The 25,234-nt window shown below is 44.2% G+C and overlaps 1 protein-coding gene across 1 annotated transcript in view; it reads left to right on the plus strand.

Moving 5' to 3' along the window:
* The window catches only part of NIBAN1 (niban apoptosis regulator 1), a 123,710-nt gene extending 103,919 nt beyond the window's left edge, over positions 1–19,791 (plus strand). The window contains exons 7-14 of the mRNA XM_016145612.2: positions 640–744; positions 1,052–1,214; positions 5,488–5,675; positions 7,888–8,049; positions 9,628–9,738; positions 11,584–11,691; positions 15,265–15,376; positions 17,778–19,791. Coding sequence (XP_016001098.2) covers positions 640–744; positions 1,052–1,214; positions 5,488–5,675; positions 7,888–8,049; positions 9,628–9,738; positions 11,584–11,691; positions 15,265–15,376; positions 17,778–18,955 — 2,127 coding nt within the window. The 3' untranslated portion in view covers positions 18,956–19,791. The remainder of the gene's footprint in view (positions 1–639; positions 745–1,051; positions 1,215–5,487; positions 5,676–7,887; positions 8,050–9,627; positions 9,739–11,583; positions 11,692–15,264; positions 15,377–17,777) is intronic.
* Positions 19,792–25,234: the final 5,443 nt, after the last annotated feature.

The following is a 25,234-nucleotide window of genomic DNA, read 5'->3' on the forward strand; positions in this document are numbered from 1 at the left end:
TTTTATTAAAAAAAAAAAAATACCCAGAAAACTTTAGACCTTCTCCTATATTCTGCTCATTCCCACAAGTGTCTAGTTGTTTCAAAGTATTTATTACTCCCTTCTTTTTCTAAACTTTAAAGAGGATGGGTGTGGGGTTCAAGGGGCAGAAAAGACATAGAGCATGAAGACACTTAGATCCCAAGGGAGTTTGAGGAGGAATGATGGATAGTCTCAGGGGACACAAATAAGGATCAAGCCACCATGACCAAGCCTGACCCCCTTCAGAGTTTTACTAAGGATGCCCTTCTCCATAATTAAAGTTTTTCCTCTTATCCTAAATGCGCTAGATTTTTCTAGTTTGAACACGAGACATTCGAATTTGAGGAATTCGTTCTTTCCAATGAGAAAATATTAGTGGACGTTATTGTTCCTTACAGACATTTAAGAATGTTTACCCTCTGAGATCGTCTTAGTTGAGATCTCCATGGCCTCGGACCCAGAGCGAAACTATTAACCTAACAGATTTCATGCGGCCCAGGACAATCTTGAGTAGCCAGGACAGGGACGGCCAACCGTGACAGCTTCAGCTGGCCTGATGCTCAGGTTGGGCCATCACCAGCTAACTGCCTCTGGGGCTCTCTCCCTTCCGCTCGGCAGATCCTGAGTGACCTGGTGATGGACGAGCTCCTGCCGACCCTTCAGACAGACCTGCTACCGAAAATGAAGGGGAAGAAGAACGACAGAAAGAGGGCCTGGCTCGGCGTAAGTGACGACTTTGTCGGGCAGTCGTGCCACTCAAAATAAGCGTTTCCTTTCCTTCTCTTTTTAGGGAAATTTTTTTTTTTTTAATAATTCCTCCCCTGGGTGGAGAGCTGCCTACCTCGAGTCTGCTCAATCTCACTTACGTGAGGACTAATCTAAACAGAATCAAACTTTGAAAGAAAATTTAGAACGCATGCTGTTTCATTGACGTTATGATAATCGGTGATTATCCCTCTTCCTGGTACTTGACCCGGTCGCGCGCTTCCACACGGCAGAGCCTCTACTTAGGTGTCGTTCTCTGTGGCAGCTCCTGGAGGAGGCCTACAACCTGGTCCAGCATCAAGTTTCAGAAGGATTAAGTGCCTTGAAGGAGGAATGCGTCGCTCTGAGGAAGGGCCTGGAAGGAACCATCCGTTCAGACATGGATCAGATTGTGAACTCGAAGAACTTTTTAACTGGAAAGCTCAAAGGTCAGTGGAGATAATCCACACTCCCACTAACGAAATAAGCTGTGCTCTCGGGCTCCGTCGCATAGTTGGAATTCGTGATTTTCGAGGAAAATTTAATGGAGGGGCTTGGGGAGAGGCAGTAATAGTTGTAATAGGAGTGTGCTTGGAGGTGCCGTTAAGGGCCTGGACCTCCCCGTGGAAACTTCAGTGATGCGAGAGGGAGGAAGGTTTGCTTCTTACGTGGTGGTGGTGCTTGATACCCCCTGCGCCTCCTCCACTGTAGCACGCCTCACCCCGACTGGCCATGGCTTCTGCCCCTCCCCAGCTCTGAGAGCAGGGCCACGTCGTCCTGGTTCACGCATGTGCACCCGGTGCCCGGTACTGTGCCTGCTACATGCAGACTCAGTGAATATTTAAATCGGTGAATAAATGGATTTTCCTTGGACGAGAGAACAATTGGGGGACTTAGAGTCAGGAAATCTGGTCCCAACTGTAGCACTTACCCGGTCATGTGGACTCAGGGAGCTCGCCTGACTTCTCTGTGCATCCGTGTTCTCTGAAATCAGAGACGCCCATGCAAGGGGAGCCCTTGGGCCAAATTTGGTCAAACACTTTTATTTTGTAAGCAATGTTTTTATTGGAACAGTTACATATTATCCTTGGCCGCTTTCATGCCACGTGGGCAGAGCTGAGAGGCTGGAACCGCAAACTCCCAAACGTTCACTGTCTGGCCCTTGACTGAAAGAGGTTTGCCTAATCTCTCGAAAGAGGCCGTAAGTGGCCTGTAAGGACTCCTACGGGATAAAATTCTATTGTTCCCCGTACCTGCATCCCAACAGACACGTCACACTGAATGTCATTTCGGACGGAAAGTGTGCTGGCCCATCTGTCACTGTCTCCTTACAGAGTCAGTTCTCAGATCATTCACTCGCTCTCTCACTCGCTCCTTCGTTCTGTCACCAAAAGTATTTACTAAGTCTTCCCGAGCACGGCGATGGAGCGTTAGCAGTGGACAGAGAAGACCGAATTCCTGTAGTCAGGAGACTTAGAATCTAACGGGACCGTGTGCCGGGTGGGTCGCCCTCGGTGCTTCCGGCCCTGTTATTACTGTGACCCAGCGCGGCTCACAGGTCCTGCCGGGGGGATCCTGGAGGAGGCGTAACCGCGGAGAGGCTGTGCGTGTCTTACTCAGCGTGTGTCTGCTCCCTCGACGCCTTCCAGAGGCGGATGTGAAAAATTGAGTCTCCTGTCTACTGTTATCCACGTCTCTTATTCTTCCATTGATAGACCTAACCTAGAGTTGGCTGTACATTGAAATACTTCATACAACTTGAAACTGCCAGCGCCCAACTCCTGTGCCCTGGTCCTTCTTATCCGGGCCTGAGCTCGGCCTGACTGGCCGTTTTCATGGCTTGAATTAAAGCGGTCTTTCTCTTTCTCTCTTGCCGAAATCTCTGTGGTTGTGGTCTATAAGATAGAAAAAGATTCTACCCTAGACTAGTGTTCGTTTCCTAGAAAGAGCCTTGAAAGGGAGTCGTGATCAAATCTTTTAAAAGTGGAATACCAGAAGCACATGTAAAATGTATTTAAAAGGTTCTCCACTTTTAAAACGAGGAAATGTGCTTCAGGCTACATCGATAAAGGGCTCTGGATTTAGAAAAACTTTGAGAATGTCTAATAACGATCACTCCATTTTCTCCCCTTGGACTCTTGAGCAGTCTTTAATTCTGCTTCACAATTATTTGTTCATTCATTAAGCATTTATTTTGCTCCTGCTCTATCCAAGCACTAAGAGGATTCAAAGATGACGGCACGCTTTTACAAGTAGAAGAGAATACGAGGCATGTCACGGATACTTAAACAGAAAGCAAAATATGGTAAATGTCACCAGAGAGGCAGGAACAGAGAGCTCAGTGGTTCCCGGCCAGGAGCCATTGCGAGTTTGAAAACACGTGGGCCCCTCACAGTGCTGCTGTCGTGTCAGATGATTAGAGAAACATGATAATGCCGACGACAGGTACGGTTAAAACTAACAGTTACTGAGAACTTCCAGACTGCCACATACAGTTCTAAGCACTTTACACATAGGAAGCTCACTGCATCCTCACCATAACCCGAAGAATAATTACTCTCATGATCTCCATTTTATACGTGAGAAAACCGAGGCAGAGATTCAGTAACTTGCCCCCGATCCCAAAGCTGGAGGGTGGCAGAGTCAGGCCCCCAGCCCTGTGATCTCAGCTCTTTCAATCTTCCTCGCTCCGTGGAACTGCTTGTCTGCAGTGGCCTTAACGTTAGTGTGACTCATGAGTGAATGTGTCACAACACAGTAGTCACCACAGCAGCATCTCTGCGTCCTTGAAAAAGAGCAGAGCTTCCTTCTGCGGGATGTCAAATGTATCCAGTCCATGAGGAAACACGATTCAGGAAGCCATGTGGTGGTTCCGGGGCTTTAAACTGTTTCCAGTGGGGGAAATTTGAACCAGGTCTTGAACAGGTGAGGAGGATGTTTACAAGCCAAGGTGAAGGAGGGGAAACACAGGTAAAAGGAGCATTGACTGAAGGTGCAGAGAAGGGGCTGGGGCACACAGTGGGACATAGGCAGCAGAGGGGGTCAGGCAGCGAGGACCTTGTCCTCCGAGGGCCCCCTCCCATCCTTACTCAGCCCCAACCCAGCAGAGGAAATTGGCCAGCTGCTGCTGAATCTTTACTGTCTATTACCCGTGTGCATGATTATTCTGAAATTTCAATTATATGCTCTTTGAATAGTTTCTGTCTCAAGATTAACTGATTGGCAAACAATTTATTTAGTCTCCTGGCAAACAATTTTACGTTTCAGCATCAAGCAAGTCATTTTTAGAAGTCATAGATTGTTTCATATTTGCATCATGCCATTGAAAATTTTCTCCCTAGTAATTCTATGACCTTTTTAATCTTCTTATTTTCAATATTTGAGTTATTCACAATATTAATAGTATTGGTCATCTTAGATTCTCAGAATAAGAGGCAACTTATTCTTCCGTAATTCCGTGAAGTATTTCTGCCAATTGAAGTAAGAACATGGCCATTCATCTCACTGTAAGCAAGTTATTTGCCAATAAAACTTAAGAAATACACTTGAATTAAAGTTCTGGTTCTGCAAATTAGGGTGTGACCTTGGTCAAGCCATCTGACATCTCCAGGCCTCTGTTTTTCTGTAAAATGGATGTTTTTGGATACCTACATGAGTTCCTACTTCCTTTCAGTTCTGTCATGCTGTGGCAAGGCTGTGTGACTTACCCAACTCCACCAAACTAGGCTTTTAGTCTGCGAAGCAAGTTCGGGCTTCTTCCAGCTCAGGTTCCCTTCTCCAGATTGGTGCTTTCAAGCCTGGCTAATCAGGAGAATCACCTGAGCACTGAAAGAAAAAAAAAAAAAAAAAAAGATGCAGATTTCCATGTCCTACCCAGACTTATTGACTCAGAGTTTTTATTATGTTCTTCCTCTTCTAAATCAAAGGGCAGTATTTGCCTCTGGGAAGTGGGAGTTAGTTGCATTTTTTTTCATCTCCCTTTATGATTTTCTGAGCTCTGTACATTTTTTTGTTGTTGTTGCTGCACACGTTGTCTTTGATTATGAGGGGGGAAAAAATAGTGTTTTTTTTTTTTTAAGAACTGGGGGTGTGAGTGGGAGGCGGGGTGGCAAGCTGAAAGAAATTTGTTTCCATTTGCCTAAGAAAAGACCGTACTTGAGTTTTTAAAAAGTCTCTTGAGGAGAGGAGAGAGGAATTGAATTGTACTGGCTGATCAGAAAAAAGAATTAAAACGTAATAAATTGTTATTCTATAGAAATAGCAAGTTATTATGTCATACACCTGAAACTGATATAATGTCATATATCAATTATACCTCAATTTAAAAAAGCTTAACGAATCATGTCTTTTGAAGACACACCATGCATTTATAATGGTGACGAGTGACAGTAACTAAGTGGGTCACTGTCGTTTTTATTTTTGTATTAGGCACCACGTGTTTATAGGGACCATGCAAAAAAAAAAAAATGCAGTTCATCTCAGGGCAGAGGGACCCTTGAGGGGGGAGAGAGATTCTGTTTGTCCCAATTCTGAAAGCGTCTAATGGTTTTCCATTCCGGCGAATGCCAGCACAGGACTCACTGCGACGGTCTGTCTTGTCATTTGAGCTTGCCTTGGCTGTTCAGTGGCTCTGTGGGGCACTGTCCAGCCCCGGTCTGGCTCCAGTGACTTTGAATCCAATTTAGCCATAAGTCACGGTTTTCTGGCTGTTTCCTGCCTCAGCGATGGTGGCCCAGCCGGCAAAGAAAAGCTGTGCGGAGAGCGTGCAGCCTTTCCTGGCGTCCATTCTGGAGGAGCTCATGGGACCCGTGAGCTCCGGATTCAGTGAAGTGCGCTCGCTCTTTGAAAAAGAAGTGGACGAGCTCAGCCAGAATTTCCAGACCACCAAAGACAGCACCCAGCTAAAGGAGGTAAGACGCCAGGCCGAGGAGCTGAGCGAGAACGGTCTGCCTGAGGCCACCCGTGTCCTTCCTTCCTGTCCTTCACCTGCCCTGCCTTTTACTCCTCTAGTCTTTCTTCCATGCATTTGGTCACGCCATTCATCCATTTATCCACCTGATTTCCTTATTAATGCTTTTCGAGTTGCAAAAATAATAGCATGTATGTGCCAGTGAAAAAACATAAGAACATATATGTAAATTTTTATATATGTGTGTGTGTGTGTGTATTCACACACATATAGGCCAAATTAATCACCCATAATCACAAAATCCTAGGCCACCTCCACTCCCAACTCCCACAATTAACTGATATAAGCAGTTAGTATGTGTTTTCCCATATTTTTTCTTTGTTCATGCAACTATATAAGCATATATTCCCATTTACATACATTTTGTTGTTGTTGTTGGTTTGTTCGCAAAAATGTAACTCATGATAAAAACCAATGTTTCTCAAAATGTGCTCCCCGGACCGGCAGCATCATAATCACCTGGCTCTTAAGCATGCAAATTCTCAGGCCCCACCAACAAACGAAAGGGTCTTCTGAATCAGGAACTCTGTGCGGGGAGGCTCACCAGTGTGCTTTAAGGAGACCTGCAGAGGGTTTGATGCGCGAGTGAGAAACAGTGACATCACTTGCCAACTTGGTTTTATACTTGACGCACCATGAAGGGCACCCCTACAAGTCAGTGGAGAAAACCAGATACCTTGTTCCTTTTCCTTTCTTATTTCTTTACGCATACCCACACCTGTCACTGTACATAAACGAGATCATTGTGTGAGTATTTTAAGGTTTCTTATTGCAGCCTTTTTTTTTTTTTTTTAACTCGCCTTTACTCTCCCTCTTCCCTGCCACACCACCTACCTCCCCTCAGGTAACTACCGTTAACACCTTAGCATATGCCATTCTGTACTTTCCCCCTCCTGCTTGTATAGTATACAAAACACACATTTATAGGCTTTTTTTTTTTTTAGATTGCTTGCTCTTAGAAAAATGAGGTTATCTTATATAGACTACTCTGCTAATCAATATCCTTATTCAAAAATACCTCATTGAACTGTTCCCAAGTTAAATGTTCTAAATCATTCTTTGTAATGGCTGCATAATATTTTATGTATGATTTATTTAACCATCCAAATGTTGCTGGCACCAAAGTGCACTAAATCACCTTGTTACGTATTTTCTTATTTGCCAGGTGCTTTCATGTCTACGGAATAGATTCCTTGGATAGGATTGCAGGTTCATTTCTCATGCTACTAGATGTTTCTATTTGCATTCTTGAAAAAAGATTTAAATTTTACATTTCCACCCATCGTGTATGGCAGAAGACTTTCTTCCCCATATTCCCATCAGAAATGGGTGTGATCACTTGTTTAAACTTGTCCAGTCTCGTAAGTAGGAACAAAGTGGTGACCCTGTTTTTTTTTTCCCCTCTTGTCTACTCGATTGCTATTTCTTAAAAATAGACAAATTACATATTATGTGATGAATTTGACAGCAAGTTCTCAATCATTAATCCCACGTTAGTGGAGCTCTCCATAACTCATATCTTAAAGGAAGTAATGTTTTCCTATTACAAAGACAATGAGAATGAGCTCTTTTAAAATTCCTATTTAGAGAAATCTAGAAATCTAGATTTATCTCTTTTTTCGTGACCTGATTATCAGACAGCATGTCCTATATTTTTCACCCTCAGGTGGCAGTGACGACCTCAGAGAACTGTGAGGTCTCTGGCTTTGCTCCCAGAGTTCAGGAGTCCAGGGGGTATCCTGACTTCCCCAGGGTTTTCTGAGAATGGATCCTACTCATTAAAGGAGGCTGAGGCAGGTGGGAGTGGGTCGTGGGCCCAGCAGTGATTCCACGTCATAAAGAGCCTCTTGATTTCTGGAAGTGGGGGCAGGGAGACCATCAAGAACTTAAGGGGACTGGGGACCCCCTGAATGCACCCTTCAGTCCTCCCATTGTGCAACTGGTTCTTCTCTCAGCCTCTGTCCTAGCGATAGAGCTGCCTCAGGGACCCACTGAAAGAGGAAAATAAGACAATCGAAGATGCCACACATGTGGAGAGCTGATAAGCGATTCGATCTCATCACATACATTTGATTGCTCACAGTTTATGTAATACGTATGTAATATCACTTCTAAGTCTGAAGGTGTTTCGTTTTTCCCTTCACCAAACGCAGCATGTGAACCAGCTTTTGAATCTTCCGCTGGATTCCGTGAAGATGGAACCTTGTTACGTTAAAGTCAACCAGCTGCAGGAGCGCTTGCAGGATCTCAAGAGCCGCTTCAGATTCCCCCACGTCGACCTGGTGGTGCAGAGGACCCAGAACTACATGCAGGAGGTGGGAGCGGCAGGGGCAGCGGTGGGGATGAGGCGGAGCCAACAGGGAAGCAGGTGCTGGCAGACGGGGCTGGCGCGCTGTGGCCCATTGCCTTAGTCACCACGCTGAGTGAGGGCATAGTCTTTCCCTCCAGCTGGCTGCGTCTTTCTTCCATGCTGCTGGATGTCATGGAGCGGAAAGATCTCAGGGAAATAAAGTGACATTAATTAATAATTACTTGATATGTGAAATCGGTGCTTTTGACCTTGGCTGCACATTGGAATCATCTGGGAGCCTTTAAGAAATACTGATGTCTAGGCCTCACCTCCAATGATTTGGATTATATATACACATACATATTTGATTATTTTTTAATTTTTAATAATTAAAAAATATTTTATTTAAATAATTTTTTAAAAAATCTTTCCCTACTCGGATTCTCACTGTTTCTCTTATGCATTGAGGATTGAGATCCACTGGCTTAAAATTAATTCCCTAACTTAGTTAAGTATCAATCAATAAATTGTAGCTTCATATTTGGATTTCTTGCTTTTCCTTGATAGGTTCCTTTTCACCCCACAAGGAACAGGAGTGAATAACACAATCTCCTTCCATATTATAGAGGTTTATAAATGAAGAAAGGGTGTGATCGTTGAAGCCATAGAGCGCAATTCTATTTCACAGATTTTCCAGGGGTGCTTGCTGTCAGGCATGCCAGATCCCACTTCAGGGGGCTGGGAAAGAGACAGGTTCTTAGATAAATTCTCTACAGTGTTGAGAATGCTGTGAGAAAAGTATGTGTTTGATGCCATGGGATCACAGGCTTGGAAAAGAAAGGAGCATTTTTTTTTTTTTAAGTTTTAGGCAGGACTAGTAATACATTTTATTATCTACTCTCTGAGTTGTGAGGGATTAAAGATGGTCAAGGAACAAAATTGGGCAACAGTTTAACAGAAGTCCCTTTGTTAATCCTGAACCCTGGTGAGACAGTTCTAGGCACTAGTGCAGAGAAGAAGAAAGCTGAACTACTTCCGCTCCGAAACGCACGGGCGGACCAGCCGCTGACATCCAGCCCTGACTGCGCCTGCCTTCCCGTCCCGGCACAGATGAGAGATGGCAGGATGGAGAGTGGAGAGAGAAATGTGCTGGGATGGTTGACATCCACCTAAAAGCGGAGCCAAAAAATAATCGGAGACAGTCCCATCTCATCGTGTTAAGCCCTGGCTGCGGGTACCAGAGAATGGAGGAAGGGGATGACCGCAGGAGATGGTGGCATTCTCAGTCCCCTCAGGAGACGATGGGTTTACCTGTTCAGGGCGGAAGGAAGAACGATGAGAAGAGGGGATACATATATGTAAACATGCATATGTGCACGTGTGTGTGTTTCCTGGTCTCTTACTGATCCCACCCTGGCCATGTGCCTATTCATGTCACAGTACAGGTAGTAAGATGATGATCTGTCACCCTAAGTCACTCTCAGAGTGCCCTAGGGGACCCATCTCTGATGGTCATCCACTCCCTTCTCTCCAGCCGACTCTGACAAACCCGGAGGGAGTGGTCGCGGCCTCTGACCGTGCTCCGTCTCGCTTTGGTTTCTAGCTCATGGAGAATGCAGTGTTTACTTTCGAGCAGTTGCTGTCCCCACATCTCCAAGGGGAGCCCTCCAAGACTGCAGTCGCGATCGAGAAGGTGAAGCTCCGCGTCTTAAAGGTAAAACCATTCTCTCATTGGTAGGAAGCTTACGCAAGAATGTGACCCCTGGCTCTTTTGTTAGGTGGGAAAGACCAAGTTCTTTCCTTCACTTGCCCTCTTTTCTTTCTCATCTATCCCCTGCTTTCCTCCCTGCGGTATCAGTGACCGTCACATAGCAGCAGTTCCCCAGCACGACATTCATGCCTCTTCTGCCATCTAGTGGCTATTTTATGGACCACAGGTCTCCAGCATCATTCCTCACCAGCTGAAGTGACATGTCCCAGCCTAACTTTCACAGCTATTGCACTTGCTATTTATTGGCTACAACTATAAGCAAAGCGATGTGACAGGTATTGCATGGAATAGAAAAACAAGCAAGGCACCGCCTCTTTCTTCAAATAGTTTACAGTATGGCGAAACCCATTTAAATTAGCCAGCCTTTTTTTTTTTAAGAAAAATCAAAATCTCCAGGCAAAGAAATACTCCAAAGAAAAGACACCTGCCATATGAAATTGTTTTTAATGTGCTTAATGTTTAAATATATATCAAAAATGGTTTTGACAACAACAGCTTGCACATATATGCTATATTTTTAAAGTATTTTTTAACCTATCGTGTTACATTTGATACTCACGAGAACTTGAAAGATAATTAGAATATGTCCCATTGTAGAGATGAGGAAACTGACTCTCTAAGAGTTAATGTGACTTATGTAAGTCCAACAAGCTAGGCAATGGTTAACCTAGGTCTTAAACTATCCTTAAACCAAGTGCCCACATTTTTTATTACCTACTTTCCCTAAACAATGCTCAGAGCGGGAGATCAAAGTCCACGGAGCCTAGGAGGTGGTCTCTGGATTTCAGACCTGATCCTGAGGCCTCATAGGCAGTAGGAAACTCTGACAAACAAAGCATTGAGATTAAAACCAATATTTATCATGGCAACACAAATAATAATGATCTTGAAGTTGAGAAAGAAAAGATAGTATTAATATCAATATCACCTCCAGTGTCAGGACACTTTATACCTCTCAGAATAGTGCACTTCTTCTCCTGACACATTTAGCCGCAAAAACGTGCTTCCTCAGGTGAAGCCAACGTTCTCACCAGTGGTTTGAGTTCTGCCCTCCCTCTTTGTCCACATCTTCCTTCCACATGGTAGCCTTGTGCTGTTTGAAAAGAGCTGTAATGGGCCCCGAGTTACTGTCTCCAGTATGAGTGCCTTCATCTCTTTAACCGTTCTTTATTTGGCCAAACCATTCTTCTTATATGCCTGTGGCTCTGCTCCAGTTTGTCTGAGGTCCCCTTAAAGTGACATCTAAAACCAAACACTGGTCTTTAGGTTTGGATGTTCCATGCGGAACAAAGTGAACCATCATCTTTCTTGTTCTAGGAGCTTTTTTGGCTAGTGTGCCACTGTGTTAATGCAGCTATGAGCCAGACCCTCTCCCCCCTTGTAGAAGTCATCACGACTCACTAATCCCGCTTTCAGGATGCAGTGAGAAATAAGTAAACAACCGCAGCTCCCAGGGACCCACCCAGGACAGGGTGACAAAGTACAAATTTGCCACCCAGTTCTGTCCTCAACGTTTTTATAACACGGAAGTTGCTATTTTGATCTTGCCTCGGTGTTCGTGTCCATAAGGGAGGAGGGTAAGATGGGTCGTTCTCAGTCATAATCTCTACCTAGAGCGTGAGAGAATTGCATAGAAAGATCTCTGAGACCTTGGAAATAGCATCAGGGTCCTCGGAAATTGTGGGGGGAAAGGGAAATGAAGCGGGTGGCTGAGTTGTTTTGTTTAAGTGAAAGTTAGCAGATTGCAATGTTGCTGTTTAGCATATGTTTTTATCTCTGTATTGACAGCAATACGATTATGACAGCAGCACCATCCGGAAGAAGATATTTCAAAAGGCACTGGTTCAAATCACACTTCCCACCGTGCAGAAGGCGCTGGCGTCCACGTGCAAACCAGTAAGGGGATGGGTTATTCCAGAGAGTCTGCTCTTATTGCCTGTGAAGTTCAAGCAAGTTTTTTTTTTCTTTTTTCTTTTTTTTTTTTTTTTCCATGATGTGCTTGCAAACAGTATAGGCAGTCAGCAAATTTTTCCAGTACACAGCTCTGATGTCATAGATCAAAAGCAGCCATAGATAATCTATAAACACATGGGCACATCTGTGTTCTAATAAAATTTTGTTAGTAAAAGTAAGCAGTTGGCCAGATTTGCCAGCCCCTGGACCAGACAAAATCCCAAAGGGTAGTGATCTCAGTTTGAGCCGAGCCAGGGTTGCCATAGAATACCTGAGAATATCAGATGTTCCTCATTGTAGTATGACTCATAGGTCCGATACGTCCTCAAAAACTTAACCATAACATCTGGGGTTAAAAAAAGACCTTAAACAATCTGATTACGGCATGATATTTGTACTGTTGAATCCAGTAACATTTCTTTAGTGAAATCAATGAAACAAGCCATTTAAAGCTGCTGTGAACACCAGAAAACCAGTGACAGCCATGGTTGTAAAGGTGTGACTTCGTCTGCAGAACTGTAATGAGTGAACCAACTCAGGAGGCTGGGTCAAGCCTTGAGTTCAAGTTCCGGCCCCTCCGGATACCTGCCCTGGGGCCTTGAGCAAGTCATTTTTCCTCTCTCGTGGCTTAGATTTCATCTTCTAGAAAATGAAGATAGAAATATGTTACAATATTTTTCTTAAGATGAGAAGACTAGAATGATCCAACTAACATTTGGTGAGTGCTTACCATGGGCAAGGCGCTGCCTTAAACACTTTGTATGGATTGTCTCAGTGATTCTCAGGACAACCCTTTGAGGAGGTACTGTTTATGTCTTCATGGTCTCAGTGAGGAAACTTGGAGGGTTAAGTCACAGGCTCAAAGTCACAGAGCTAGTAACCAGCAGAGTTTGAACCTAGCTCACACTGACTGGTAACATGGTGAGCACTCTGTAAATGGTATATACTGCTACTATTAATACTTCTGCGTTCCAGAAAAGATCTATGAGCCCGGAGGTTTGCAAAGCCTGCTTCCTCTTGGAGCAAATGATAAAGAGCTTTTTAGAATTTAAAAAGGGCTTTTCAGCAGCTTCGAGAGTCTTCAAGCATTGGAACATTAAGATCCTTCACATGAATTATTTTACTGTGGCAATTTCTTTAGTCATTTTTATATTCTGTAAATGCTGTTTTTCTTCAAAGAAAAGTCATCAGCATATCTAGTCCCTGACATTTATTTCTGAGGTGTATTTCTTTCCTCTAAAAGGATTTGATGAAGTCAGGGGAGTAAAGAATCTGTGTGAGAGTCCCTTGGCCCTTGTGGATGGAGAAGTCCAGCTGGGGAGAGAAAGGCTCCGTCCACCTCTGGACATGTCTTTACCCACCCTTTCTGGTCTAGGTGGTTTCCTTTTCCAACCCCAAAGGGTTAGAAGTCTCCCTTCTGTCCACTCCCCTCTCTCCGAGAATCAGCAGAGTGGTACCCCACCTGTAAGAGGCTCTTGTGATTTTTAATCAAGAGACACTGGTTCCAAAAGAAACTGTGACCTAGAGTTTTCAGTAATGCAGGGTATGGCATCAGTGTTAAGAGAATTTCAAAAATCCACAATTACAGAAGAGGTAAATTAGAGGAGCATCTGCTTCAGAGAAGGAGTCTTCGTTTTACTAACGTGTGTTTCCCTTGATTCTGTAAGGTTTATCTTTCTAGATCTGTGGTACTTACTCCACACAAAATGCTCATCAGAATTGCCCAGGGAGCTTTAAAAAAAATTCTGATTCCCTAAGACACGTCCTCAGGGATTTCAATTTACTTGTTCCATGAAATTAAACATATGTCACAGTTCAATCTATTCAATATAGAAGATCTAGACACATCACAACCATTTGAATTTTCCTAGAAGTTATTCCTTTCCACAGAATTATTTAGCTGGTTGAAAATTTAAAGGTCTACTGTTTGTTCATTCAGCAAACACGTATTAAGTGGGTGTCAGGCGTGATCCAGGTTGCTGGCCTGGGGTTGACAGCCTGGAGGGGGGAGACAGGCACACAGTGTGTGTGTGTGTGTGTGTGTGTGTGTGTGTGTGTGTGTGTGTGTGTGTCCTGTGACGAGCTCAGCAGTAGTCTTATGGGAAGAGCCAAGGCTGGAGATCCCAGGAGGGTGCCCCTCCCCCCTCGCTGCTTATGGGGTCAAGGAGGATGGCTTGGACACCTGCTTTTTCCCAGTCAGCAGGGATGAATAACAACAATCAGAGGAATAAGGAATGGGAGGCCATTGTGGGAGATAAAAGGGTAACATGAGCCTCTGCCCCACATTTCACAGAGGAAGAGAGAGGCCCAGAGCAGCGGTGATGCTTGCCCAGGGTCCCGCACTCGTCCAGGGCCGTGTCTGGTCCCCTGGCCAGTGCTCTGTCTAATCAGTACTTATCCGTGTGTCAGTCCTGTCTCTTAGACCCTCCTGTCTCCTCTAGGGTACATGTAAAGGGACCCCATAATGGTCCCCTGTGATCTGGTCCTGAGCTACTGCAGATCCGCACATCCTGGCACTGAGAGTTGTCCGGATGTGGTGACTTCTGATCACCTGTCATACCCGCCAAATCCCAGGCTCTCTCAGAGCCGCATGTCAGGAACTCTTTTCTAGCACTGTCAGGTGCAAGGATTACTGAGTTAATCACTGGGATGTGATCTGGTGCTTTGTGACCCCTGCCCTGTCCTCATGCTGATAACAGACAAGCTGTTCAGAAACCCTTGGAAAGCAGGAAGGGTTGAAGGATCCTGTACCCTGCCCAGGCTGACTTAGAGAAACCAGTGGGTGCCAGGCCAGTTGGAGGGGAAGAGCAGAGTGTTCCCAAAAGGTTATAGCCGTATGACGAATGCCTTTTATCAATAAAAAGAAGCTTCTGATATACGGGGCAACAGGGATGCATCTCAAAAACAGGCACAAAAAACCAATTTGATTTCATTTATATAAAGTTCAAGAACAAGAAAAACTTGAAACCATGTATTTTGTTTACACAAAGATGACTCGTAAGTCATGACCTATTGTGACAAATAGCATTTATTCCTCGGGGGACGCTGACAGGGAAAGAGCATGAGAGCGAGAGAATGTCCTCCGTCTTGATCCGCGTTTTGGTTTCACGGACTTATTGAAACAGTTAAAATCATCGCGTTAGTTTTAAAATGCGCGCATTTTACTGTGTGTAACACATACCTTGGTAAAGTGCTGTTGGCATTTAAAAAAAAAAAAAAAAGAAGGAAGAAGGAAACACTTCGATTACGATGAAAAAAAGAAAAAGAAAACGAGGGCCTCAGACTCACCGACAAGGCCTTGAGGTGATCAAAATCTCGGGGTCTCTGAGCACCGCCTTGAAGTGCTTAGAGCCTTCGCCACGGTCAGGAATGTTGACTGGGGAAAGGGAAGGGGGTGACCAGTGGCCGAGTGCCGCCCAGGCCAAGGAGGGCGTTGGGAGTGGGACTCGGCCTTCCCGCCGCTCCTCCATCAACTGGCATCTCGGGCCTTGCCCCCTTTTATCTCTCGCTCTCCAGGAACTTCAGAAATATGAGCAGTTCATCTTCGCGGATCACACCAGTATGATCCATGTGGAAAATGTCTACGAAGAGATATTACATCAGATGCTCCTTGATGAAGCTCTGAAAGGTAAGGGAGGCTGACCTGGTGCAGGAGGGCGCTCTAGACAGAGGAGAGTGCTCCTGAGATGGGACCCAGTGAGGCCAGCTAGGTTTTCTCAACAGGTATGAGAAGGGAAGAGGACATCGACATGACATCGGTGGGCTGGGGAGACAGAGAGAAAACGGAGGGGAGGTGAGGGGTACTAACCTCAACTGAGCAGCCCTGGTGCGGCACAGGCTGTGCCGGCCCACTGGGTTTTCTTTGTCTTCCAATACTAACAAGAACCCCGCGAGACGGGAATTCTCAGCTTCGTTCCTCAGATGGGGAAGCTGAGGCATAGAGAGGTTAAACCCAGGGCGTCTCATGAACAGCTGTCTTCTTTAGCAGTTCCAGGCAGAATGAAGGAAAAAGAGTTCTTCTGAGCCACAGACTCACAACCGCACCCACAGCCGGGAGGGGGCGACTTCAGCAGCAGGGCTCAGCAGCTGCTCTCCCAGGAGACTCCAGGGTATTCTTCACCTCCTCACAGCGGGGCAGAAAAAGACCCAGGGCGATGGGTGGCACAGTACTCTGTGACGCCTGCTAGGACTCTAGCACCCAACGTCCTGTGGGATCAGTCAGCCTTGCTCCGGAGTGGAGTATGGATAGGAGAACTTGGACAGAAATATGCTGGAGAGGGCCATCCATAAAACTGTAGGTCCCCCAAAACATATTTGGTCTCCATGGGGATGGTGTTGAGCATCACAAAACCCCTCCGTAAAGAAAACGCGTCAGGAGCCAGCCCCAGGTTTCAGTAGCTCATCACAGGATCCAATGAGATAAGGAATGTAAGGATGTCCGCACAGTGTCTGCACACGGGAATGGCTCGGTCAAGGCCACTGCCGGTCTACCACGGCACCTCTGGGTGAATTAGAAAAAGGTCTCTTTCCTCCAGACGCTTGATTACCCTCTGTCCACAAATTGCCGTGATATACTAATTTTATTGGAGAGCAGGACAGTCAACTGCTGGTTGTTGGAACATGATTATGCTGAATACACAAATCTATGCTGTCTCTGATGTGAATGGCACCCCCTTGGATATAATATCATAATATAGTTGATGTGATTTAACGGAATATTCTTGGGCACTGTTCGACCTCCATAGCCAGAAGCAGAGGCCTAAGGTCAAAAATGTCAGCTACTGTCATTATTATTATTCTTTTTACTCCTTTCTAGGCCTCTAAGAATGAGCTGGTTGTACATAGATCTTTATTTTTCAATGTGTCCAGTATTTTCGCCGTAGCATCCTTGCCTTAGACATCTTTGCCACAAGTATTTTTGTCACACATCCAATTGGCTGTAAGGCAATATTGCCATAAAAATGATAAAATTATCACAAATAAAAGAGATATTAAAAATGAACAGCAAAATTAAAAAGACTATTGAAAAATACAAAATACTTCACTACATTTAAAATGTGAGTAGAATCATGATAATGCTGCACAAATAACTGATTTTATTTTGTGGATTGTGTCTAAGCATTTGTCTTCTTTGTGGGAAATGTGGGTTCAACTCTGAATCCTCAAAAAGGCTCTTCAATGTCCCTCTTTCTCCTCCCAATGTGGTGTTTCAAAATAAGAAACCAACTAACTTGGGACAAAAATCATCACCATCTGGAAGAAATACTAATTTAAGAACACAACTATTTGTTTTCTTCACCACTTCTTTGACGGAGAAATGAAACCAAACTGACAACAAACAAACAAACAAACAATCTGTCAACCAGTTATTTTATCTTTTTTTATGGCAAAATTTCTATACAGCCTATTAGTTACGTAGCAAAAATATTTGCCGCAAAAAGGCTTGTGGCAAAGATGTTCATAGAAAAGCTATGGCAAAAGTACTTAGAATCCATTTTGGATCAACACGGTTCTCTCTGCATGTGCAGTGTGCTGAGAACCCATTACACGTTTTGACAAAAAGCAGAGAACATAAGGCCTGCCCCTGCCCTAAAGGAGTTCCAGTCAAGGTGGACAAACTGGAACCACACATATTAACAGCTAATAAAACGCATTGGGGGCCTCTGTGAGTGATACCATTATGGATTATGAACTCCTTGATAGCAAAAGCCATGTTTTATTTATCTTTGGATTCTCAGATCCTGTCCCATAGTGAAACCCACTAAGTGTTTGCTGTTTGACTCAATGAATGAGCGAATGAATGAATGAATGAATGAACACTTCAGAGGTCCAGAATTTGGAATGAGTGTGCAGGCTGTGGTCATCAGGGGAAGCTACTTGGAAGAGGGTGGCTGTAAACTGGAACTTGAACTTGGGACATTTGCATAGCCGGGAAAGCTGAGAGGGGAGTTTGGCTTCTGGATAAAATCAGAAAATCTGGTTGGCCAGGGCAGAGTGTTAATATTGTGTTTTGTTTTCTGGTATCTCAGTGATAAAGGAGGCTGCCATCCTGAAGAAACACAACTTGTTTGAAGACAACATGGCTTTGCCCAGTGAAAGCGTGTCCAGCTTAACTGATCTAAAAGCCCCTGTGGGGTCAAACCAGGCCAGCCCAGCCAAGAGAGCCTCGGCCATTCTACCAGGAGTTGTGGATAACGAGACCTTGAGTAACGACGTATTCCAGGAGTCAGGGGAAAAGCAGCCGCCTGAGGTCCCCAGTCCTCTGGCCAAAGAAGAAAGCCTTTCTTACCCAAGTGCGGATGGGCAGGTGATCATTTCAAGCACAGATGACCCGGTGGTGAATCCTGTGGCTGCAGAGGACACGGCAGAAGCCCTGGGCACACACTCATCAGGGCTGGAGTTTGGAGCGACTCCTGAGCATGAAGAACCCGCCCCTGAAAAGCCAGAAGCCATCTCTGCCTCAGGCTCCTTAAAGGAACTCAGAAATTTGTTGACGGTCACCATTGAAGTACCAGTGGAGCCTGCCACCCTCACAGTTGAAAAAGGAACAAATCAGGAGACCCTCGTTCCCCAAGAAACTGAAAAAGAAGAGGAAACAACCCGAATCTACACAGAGGCTGATCAAGAAGCTGCCTCCAGTCAGGACAACTGTGGAGAAAGTGAAGTCAGGGAGAGCCAGGCCCAGGCCGGTGGTTTGGAGTTGGGGGGATTTACAGAGGTTCAGTCAGCCTGCGGAGGGCTCAGCGAGGGCGCCCAAGGCCCAGGCCCCACAGAGGAGCAAGCAGAGGCTGGAGAGCCCACTGAGGGGGAGCTTGCAGAGAGGGCTTCCAGGCCGGACGCCCATGAAGGAGGGACCTCCTGCGCTGTAGAGGGTGAGGCCATGCCCCAAGGGGGTTGCCTTTTAAGTTCCGACCCTGTTGGAGGGACCTCCTGCCCTGTAGAGAGCGAGACCATGCCCCAAGGGGGTTGCCTTTTAAGTTCCGACCCTGTGGGCCCCGGTGAGAGCGAGGCCGCTGTGGAAGAAGCGTCAGGAGGAGGGGAAGGCGACATGACCGAGGCTCCTGCCAGTGTGGAAGCAGGGAAGGCGAAGGGCCCCCGTGTTTATGAGTGTCAGTGGGTGGTCGAGAATGTTCCAGACACTGACATCCTAGGTCCACCCAGAAAGGATGCGAAGGAGAGCTCCCCAGAGCAGCCCTCAGAGGAGTGAAAGGGACGATTAGGCCAAAGCATTTCTTTGAACGAACTCAGCCAATGGGTTAATTATGGGTACACACTTAGGGGGTGCATGCGGGTTGTTACCAGAAAAAAAAAAAATTATTAAGTACTGCCTTAATTTGTAGGATGAAATCAGAGGAAATGCAGACCGGGTGTGAGCACTGAGGCAAACCTGTGTGGAACTGAATTGTTTTACCGTGAATTATTGCTTTAGCATTTTAATAAGAATGAGGGAGGCGATGGAGAGTTTGGGGTGCGAGGCAGCACGGGGGATGGAGAAAAACAGCAGGAGCACCGTTTTTAATGCACTCTGCACGTTTTCTTCTAATGCACCGTAAGGCTTTTTAATTCGTGATAAGAACTCAACCGTGTACTGCAAATCCAGTTTCACAGGCTGCTGTACCGACTTCACCGTCTCTTTAGAACTCAGCATTTGTCCACAGTCAGGCGGCAAGGAAGGGTGTGGGGTGAACACCGGTCACCCCCGCTGCGTGCAGCCCCATGGAGTCCGAGAGATCTCAGAGCACGCCAAGCAGACGCAGCGGAAGGTTGTGCTCTGTGGGACTGTCTGGGCCTATTACTAATTCTGCTCTCGATTCGTCATTCATTCATCTTGTTGATTCTTATTAATCAATCACCTTTTGGGGAAATTCAGATGAGGCAAGAAAACTTCTCTGGCAAGTTTAAGTATTCCAAATTAGCCACAGACTGTGCAGAGAAAGGGCTTAGCTAAATTGTCAGGCGTAAAGCCTACCTAATTAAACAAATGTGTTTTGAACGGCTACTCTATACCATGAGCTATGTTAGGCATAGTACCAAAAAAAAAAAGAAAGAAAGAAAGAAAGAAAGAAAGAAAGAAAGAAAGAAAGAAAGAAAGAAAGAAAGAAAGAAAAAGCTCTGTTCAGTATAAATTGAAAAGTCCAATGGAATTTAATCTAAAAAAAATGCCATTTTTCAAATAATATGCTTTCTGTCATGACATGAAAGCTTTCTGTCTTTCTGTTGAAATAGTCCTGGTTCATTCCAACAAGGGAATAAAGTGAATAAATGAATATAATGAGGAAGGGAGTGAGTGAAGGAGGGAGGGAAGGAAGGAAGGAGAGAAGGAAGGAAAAGGAAAGGGAGAGAGGAAGAACTAGAGAGAAAGAAAGAACAAAGCCAAGATATATACCGTCAAGTTCCAAAGCTGTTAAAAAAAATTACCCAAAGTAGAAATTATTTGTTGAGTCTTTTGGCAAATTAATTGAATCTCTGTTATGTCCCGCACACTGGAGATCCGTGATTAGAAAGATCCATCTTTTTTTTTTCTCCCGGAACTTATACTTTAAAAGGAATAGACACAAACACATTTTTAAGTGGATCGTGACTTATAATTGTTCATCTTAAAAGTGGAATGGACTTACCTCCAAAAGATTAAAGCTTTATATTGTCTTTCAGAAAATACTAGGCTATTTCCTAAAAGCTTCGGTCCCCGTACTACATCTTGAAATTTCCTTGCACTAATTTTAATCTTAGATCCCAAGACAAGTCCTAAGAGCTTGTTTTGATCATCGTTGGCAAGTTTATATCAGTTCTTTAGATAGAGAACTTGTCCCACAATTGAACCATTAAACAGGAATTAAAATATTTCCCTTCCCACCTTCCCGTTAAGAATTTCTTGGATTTCTAAGTCTTAAAGGCTAAAAAATAATCAGTATCAGTATACTCTCAAATTGCATGGTTAGATTTTTCTCGGAGTGGTTAGACCCCCCACCCTCTGTTGCCCCTCCCCAGTCTGTGAAGGAACTCCTCACAGGTAGACAAGGTAGAGGCCACCCCCCCCCCCCCACTCCCTGCAGGACCCGTTGCTCACTCATATCCTTGCATTCATTCAGCGCAGAATGTTGAAATTATGTTTACTTCCTGTCTCTTCCAGGGCTCCTCTCTTCAAGGACAGAAAATAGGGTTTAGTCATCATTTGTGCTACCTGCTAGAAACACACAGCATTGAATAATGGCTTCCTGCCTCCTCAAGTCACTTTACTATCCCCTAGTGCCTAGCGAGGAGCTGGCCCATGTAGGGCTGCTCAGGAAATGGGAGAACCAAACACCCACCGCCCTGCCAGATGCTGGGGGGCTGTCTGGGGCTTGCTGTCAGTCAGGGAGACTTTTTAACTGGGCTTTCTGCCCTTGGGGAATCTTCTCTTAAGTCTAGATCGAAGTCCAAGGGGCAGATGGCCAGCTGGCCAGAGGCGCCACCTAGGAAGGCAGGGAGCCAAAGGAGCCATGGCCAGCCCCACCAAAGACTGCCTTTCTCCCTGGGGGAACCACTGCGAGCTCGAGCTCGGGGGTCCCAGCCCGGGCTGCCCCTCGGGGAGTGTCTCAGCTTTCCCTTTTCTCACCTCGGGGCTTCTGGAACCCTTGGAAAGCTAAGAGATTTTTCCAATGCTAAAAGAAAGCACATTTCACTGCATTGCATAGAATGAATATCAGTTCCCTCCCTTTACTCATCCTGTCGCTGGAGGGGACTTGGCCCTAAGGGGAAGGACGTCCTTCAGAACACAATCAAGGAATTTTTCTGTACATAGTTCACAAAAGACAAGTTCGCTAGACTAAGCATGATGATTGTTCCATTTGTAGATGGAATGGGAAACTTATAAAGTGCATTAAAAATATTCCTTATTCATTTTAACACGTTGAATGGAATAACTTCATATTAACATGTTTGTCTTACTTTTAAAGCAGACCTGGATGTGTTGCTTCAGGGGTTTCCAGGCTAGAATGGGGTTATTACGATTTAAATGAGCAGCTTGAAAAGCCTCTGCCTGCTGGCTCTGGGGATCTCTCCTAGGGGCAAATCCATTAGAAATGCATCAAACCTCAAGACAGGGATTTTTGGCAAAAATGCCATGACCTGAAACTAGTTATGTTGCTATTGACCTTTCACAAAGGAAGAATATTTTCCTTTAAAAAATTAGTTTGTCATTTTCTCCTTTTGCAGCTTGGAGCTGAGGCAGTAGTGCCTTGAGTTATGTAGAGAACTCTCTTCAAAAAATATATATATATATTTTGGAGACCACAGGATAAGAGTCCAATTTGTCCAAAAGCTTTATAAAAAGGCCAAGTGTGAAAAACTGCAGGTTATTAGGCCTGATCTACATTTTATTAAAAAGATCATCGAGTCTCGTTCTGTAACCTCCAAACTGGAGCCAATGATTTCAAAGGGTTTCACGATTCTCCCAGACAAGTGATTTTATTTCACTATAAAAAGTGCTAAATGATTTATGGTACATAGCAATTTTAATATGGGGCGGGGAAGGACATCACTAAAACAATAATAGTTTCGCCAAGTGAAAATGTTGGCTACATGTGCCTGCTTTACCATAAACAAATGGGATTGGGGATTTGCTTTCCGAAGTCTGCAACTTCAAGAGAAAAATCTACATTACAGTTGGTTTTTCTGGTCACTATGTAAAGCAAATAAACTTTAAACACGTTGTAACCATGTATTTACTCTGCCAAGTGCCTATATTCCAATAAAAAGTTCATCCTTGAAGAGGTGTCCAAATGTCATATTTATTTGTGATGGGGCTGGTTTCATCTCTTAAGCAAAAGTCAGACTTGAGCTGGAAGGAACAGCCCTCAGGGATGAAAAGGTGAGTCACTGTTACTGTATTATGGGACTTTTAATTTTCTGTCATTGGGAAGGAACCCGCAGGGAAGTCACTTAATGTCAGATATAATTACACTTTGAAAATGCATATGTTTATTTCTCTAGGAATTGGACTATGTCCATAATAGAGCAATGGGCAATTACTCTTGACGTAATTGAATTACTGTTCAAACGAATTTGTTTTCAATGAGTAACACTGAGTGAAACACTCATTCTTTGATACAATTATAAACAAACACATATTTCCTTACCACTGTTTACAGTTGTTCATTCATCCATGAACTCACTAATCCAAAAAATAACGATCGTGTATCTGTTATATGCAGGCACTCTTGTAGGTGCTGGCAAAGCAGAGGTGAGCACAGTGGACATGATCCCTGCCTGCGTCAGGGATCATGCAAGGTCATTGTGGCCAAGAAGAGCCCAGAAAGGGTATTTGCTTCCTTGCCTTGCATAAGCCTTGTCGGTCATCTTAGCTTTCACTCGTCTACATCAACAGCTTCAGAGAGTAAGAAACACTGGAGAAATCAAGTTTGGCAGTGATAGGACTCTTGTGTGCCATGAACCTCATTTCCTCTCCTCTTTTCATACAGAATTTCCAAAATATAAGCATCATTCCCCAGGAGGCTCCTCCAGAACTTCTATTTAGGGCCAAAAATCAGATTGGAATTGGAGGTGAGTGGGTTGATTTGAAACTACTTCTACATAGTTTTCTCTTTGATTATATGTTTATTTGGTGTGGCTTGGATGGGACCGATGAGGGTCTTGAGAGGAGTCAACTAAACCTGCATGCCAATGTCTACGGATGCTGTATTAATAACTGTCAACAACTAGAAAAGAACCCGTATGTCTTTCGGCTGGTGAATGGACAAACTGGTACATCCATATAACCTACTACTCAACAATAAAAAGGAATGTTCTACTGCATATGCAGTAACGTGGATGAGTATCAAAATAATTAGGCAGAGTAAAAAAAAGCCAGACTCAAAGAGAGAGAGAATACATACTGTATGCTTTCTTTTACATGACATCCTGGGAAAAGAAAAACTACAGGGATAAAAATAGATCATTTGGGGAAGGGAGAGATAGATAGGATAAAAAGGACCAAATATGTGGTGTTCAGAAAGAAATCTAACTATAGGCGGTGAATACACAATGCGATATAGATGTTGAATTGTACACCTCAGACTTACAGGATTGCGTTAACCAATGGTGCTACAAAAAAAAGATCATTGGTTGCCCGCAGTTGTGGGGAGGGGGAGGGACAGACTGTGAAGTGGCCTGTAAGGGAATTTGGTTCACCCCCCAAATCTATATCTTGATTATGGTGGTTGCTCTGTGACTAAATGCATTTGCTAATACGCATATAACTGTAAACTGAAAAGGGCGAATTTTAGTCATGTGTAAATTATACCTCAATAAATATGACCAAAAAATATATTTTCTTAAATGGCCGAAGTTGTCAACGATAGGGAATTAAATTTATTATGAAACATTTATATAATAAAGCATTACAGAGTTTGTTTTGGACTTTGTTATACTTTTTCTTTGCCTAATAGGTTATAAACAGCCTTCGTATATGTGCAAAATTTCCGTTTCAAAATTAGAATCACCAATTTATTTTTCTACTTTCCCTTCCAGCTAGGGTCTGGGGATGTGAGGTATGCTCCACCACTCAGACTCACTTTTTTCAAATTTTGATTCAGTAGACAGGTAAGCAGGCAATGATTATGAAAAATCTATTCTGCCGAGGGTGGTGGATTGTGACAGAGAGACATCCAGCTCTCAGAGTGGCAGTGACAGAGGGTCTAGCAGCAAGTGTCCCATCTCCAAGGTCAAGGGTGCGGTTAAATTCCTGATGCATCTTGGTGCTAACATTTGGGATGTATATTCCTTGGGCCCTCTGAGATTTTAACATATTTACATTAATTGAAAATTTTTAATTAGAGTGTTATTTGCAACCAAGAACCCGGACTGATAGAACCGTGATATATAAGCATACGTGAAACATAAAAATTATGTTTATGACCACATCCTTACCAACATGAGCTAAGACTAAATCCTGGGTACGGTGGCTTAGACCATCATTGATAAATGTGACTTTTGTCTGGCGATGACGTCCACACCGTGAATATGTGAATACGTAGAGAAGGTGAATGCCAACATCCTCAGCAAGCAACTCTAAAACAAGGTGCAGCTTATGTAACTCATCTAAGAACGTGGATTCGGAGTCTTCATTTAAATGTGGGAAGAAGATTGAGGAGGAAGAACTCTCTACTTCACCTGCTGGTCTGCAGACTCATCGCTGCACTCCAATTCCAAACGAGAAAAGCCATTTCAAACTTTCTACTGAGCTTTATTTTCAACAAATCTTGAGTGTACCAACCTGGAAAAGAATTGTTTACAAACACTTGACGATCATGTGGGAAAGGCTTAGCCATGGTTTTGAGTTTTTAAAAAAAATCACAAGATTCAATATAAGTGCATAAGCAAACAATCCGGAAGAAAATTTTGCTGAAGTGGAAACAGTGGCTTGGTAATTATCGCTTTTGTGTTCTTCCATTGCCCGCCCCCCATGTTCCATAACAAAGTTATGTTACTTTCAAAATTAGGAAAACAT

Source organism: Rousettus aegyptiacus, unplaced genomic scaffold, assembly GCF_014176215.1.
Source record: "Rousettus aegyptiacus isolate mRouAeg1 unplaced genomic scaffold, mRouAeg1.p scaffold_m13_p_17, whole genome shotgun sequence".
NCBI lineage: Eukaryota > Metazoa > Chordata > Mammalia > Chiroptera > Pteropodidae > Rousettus > Rousettus aegyptiacus.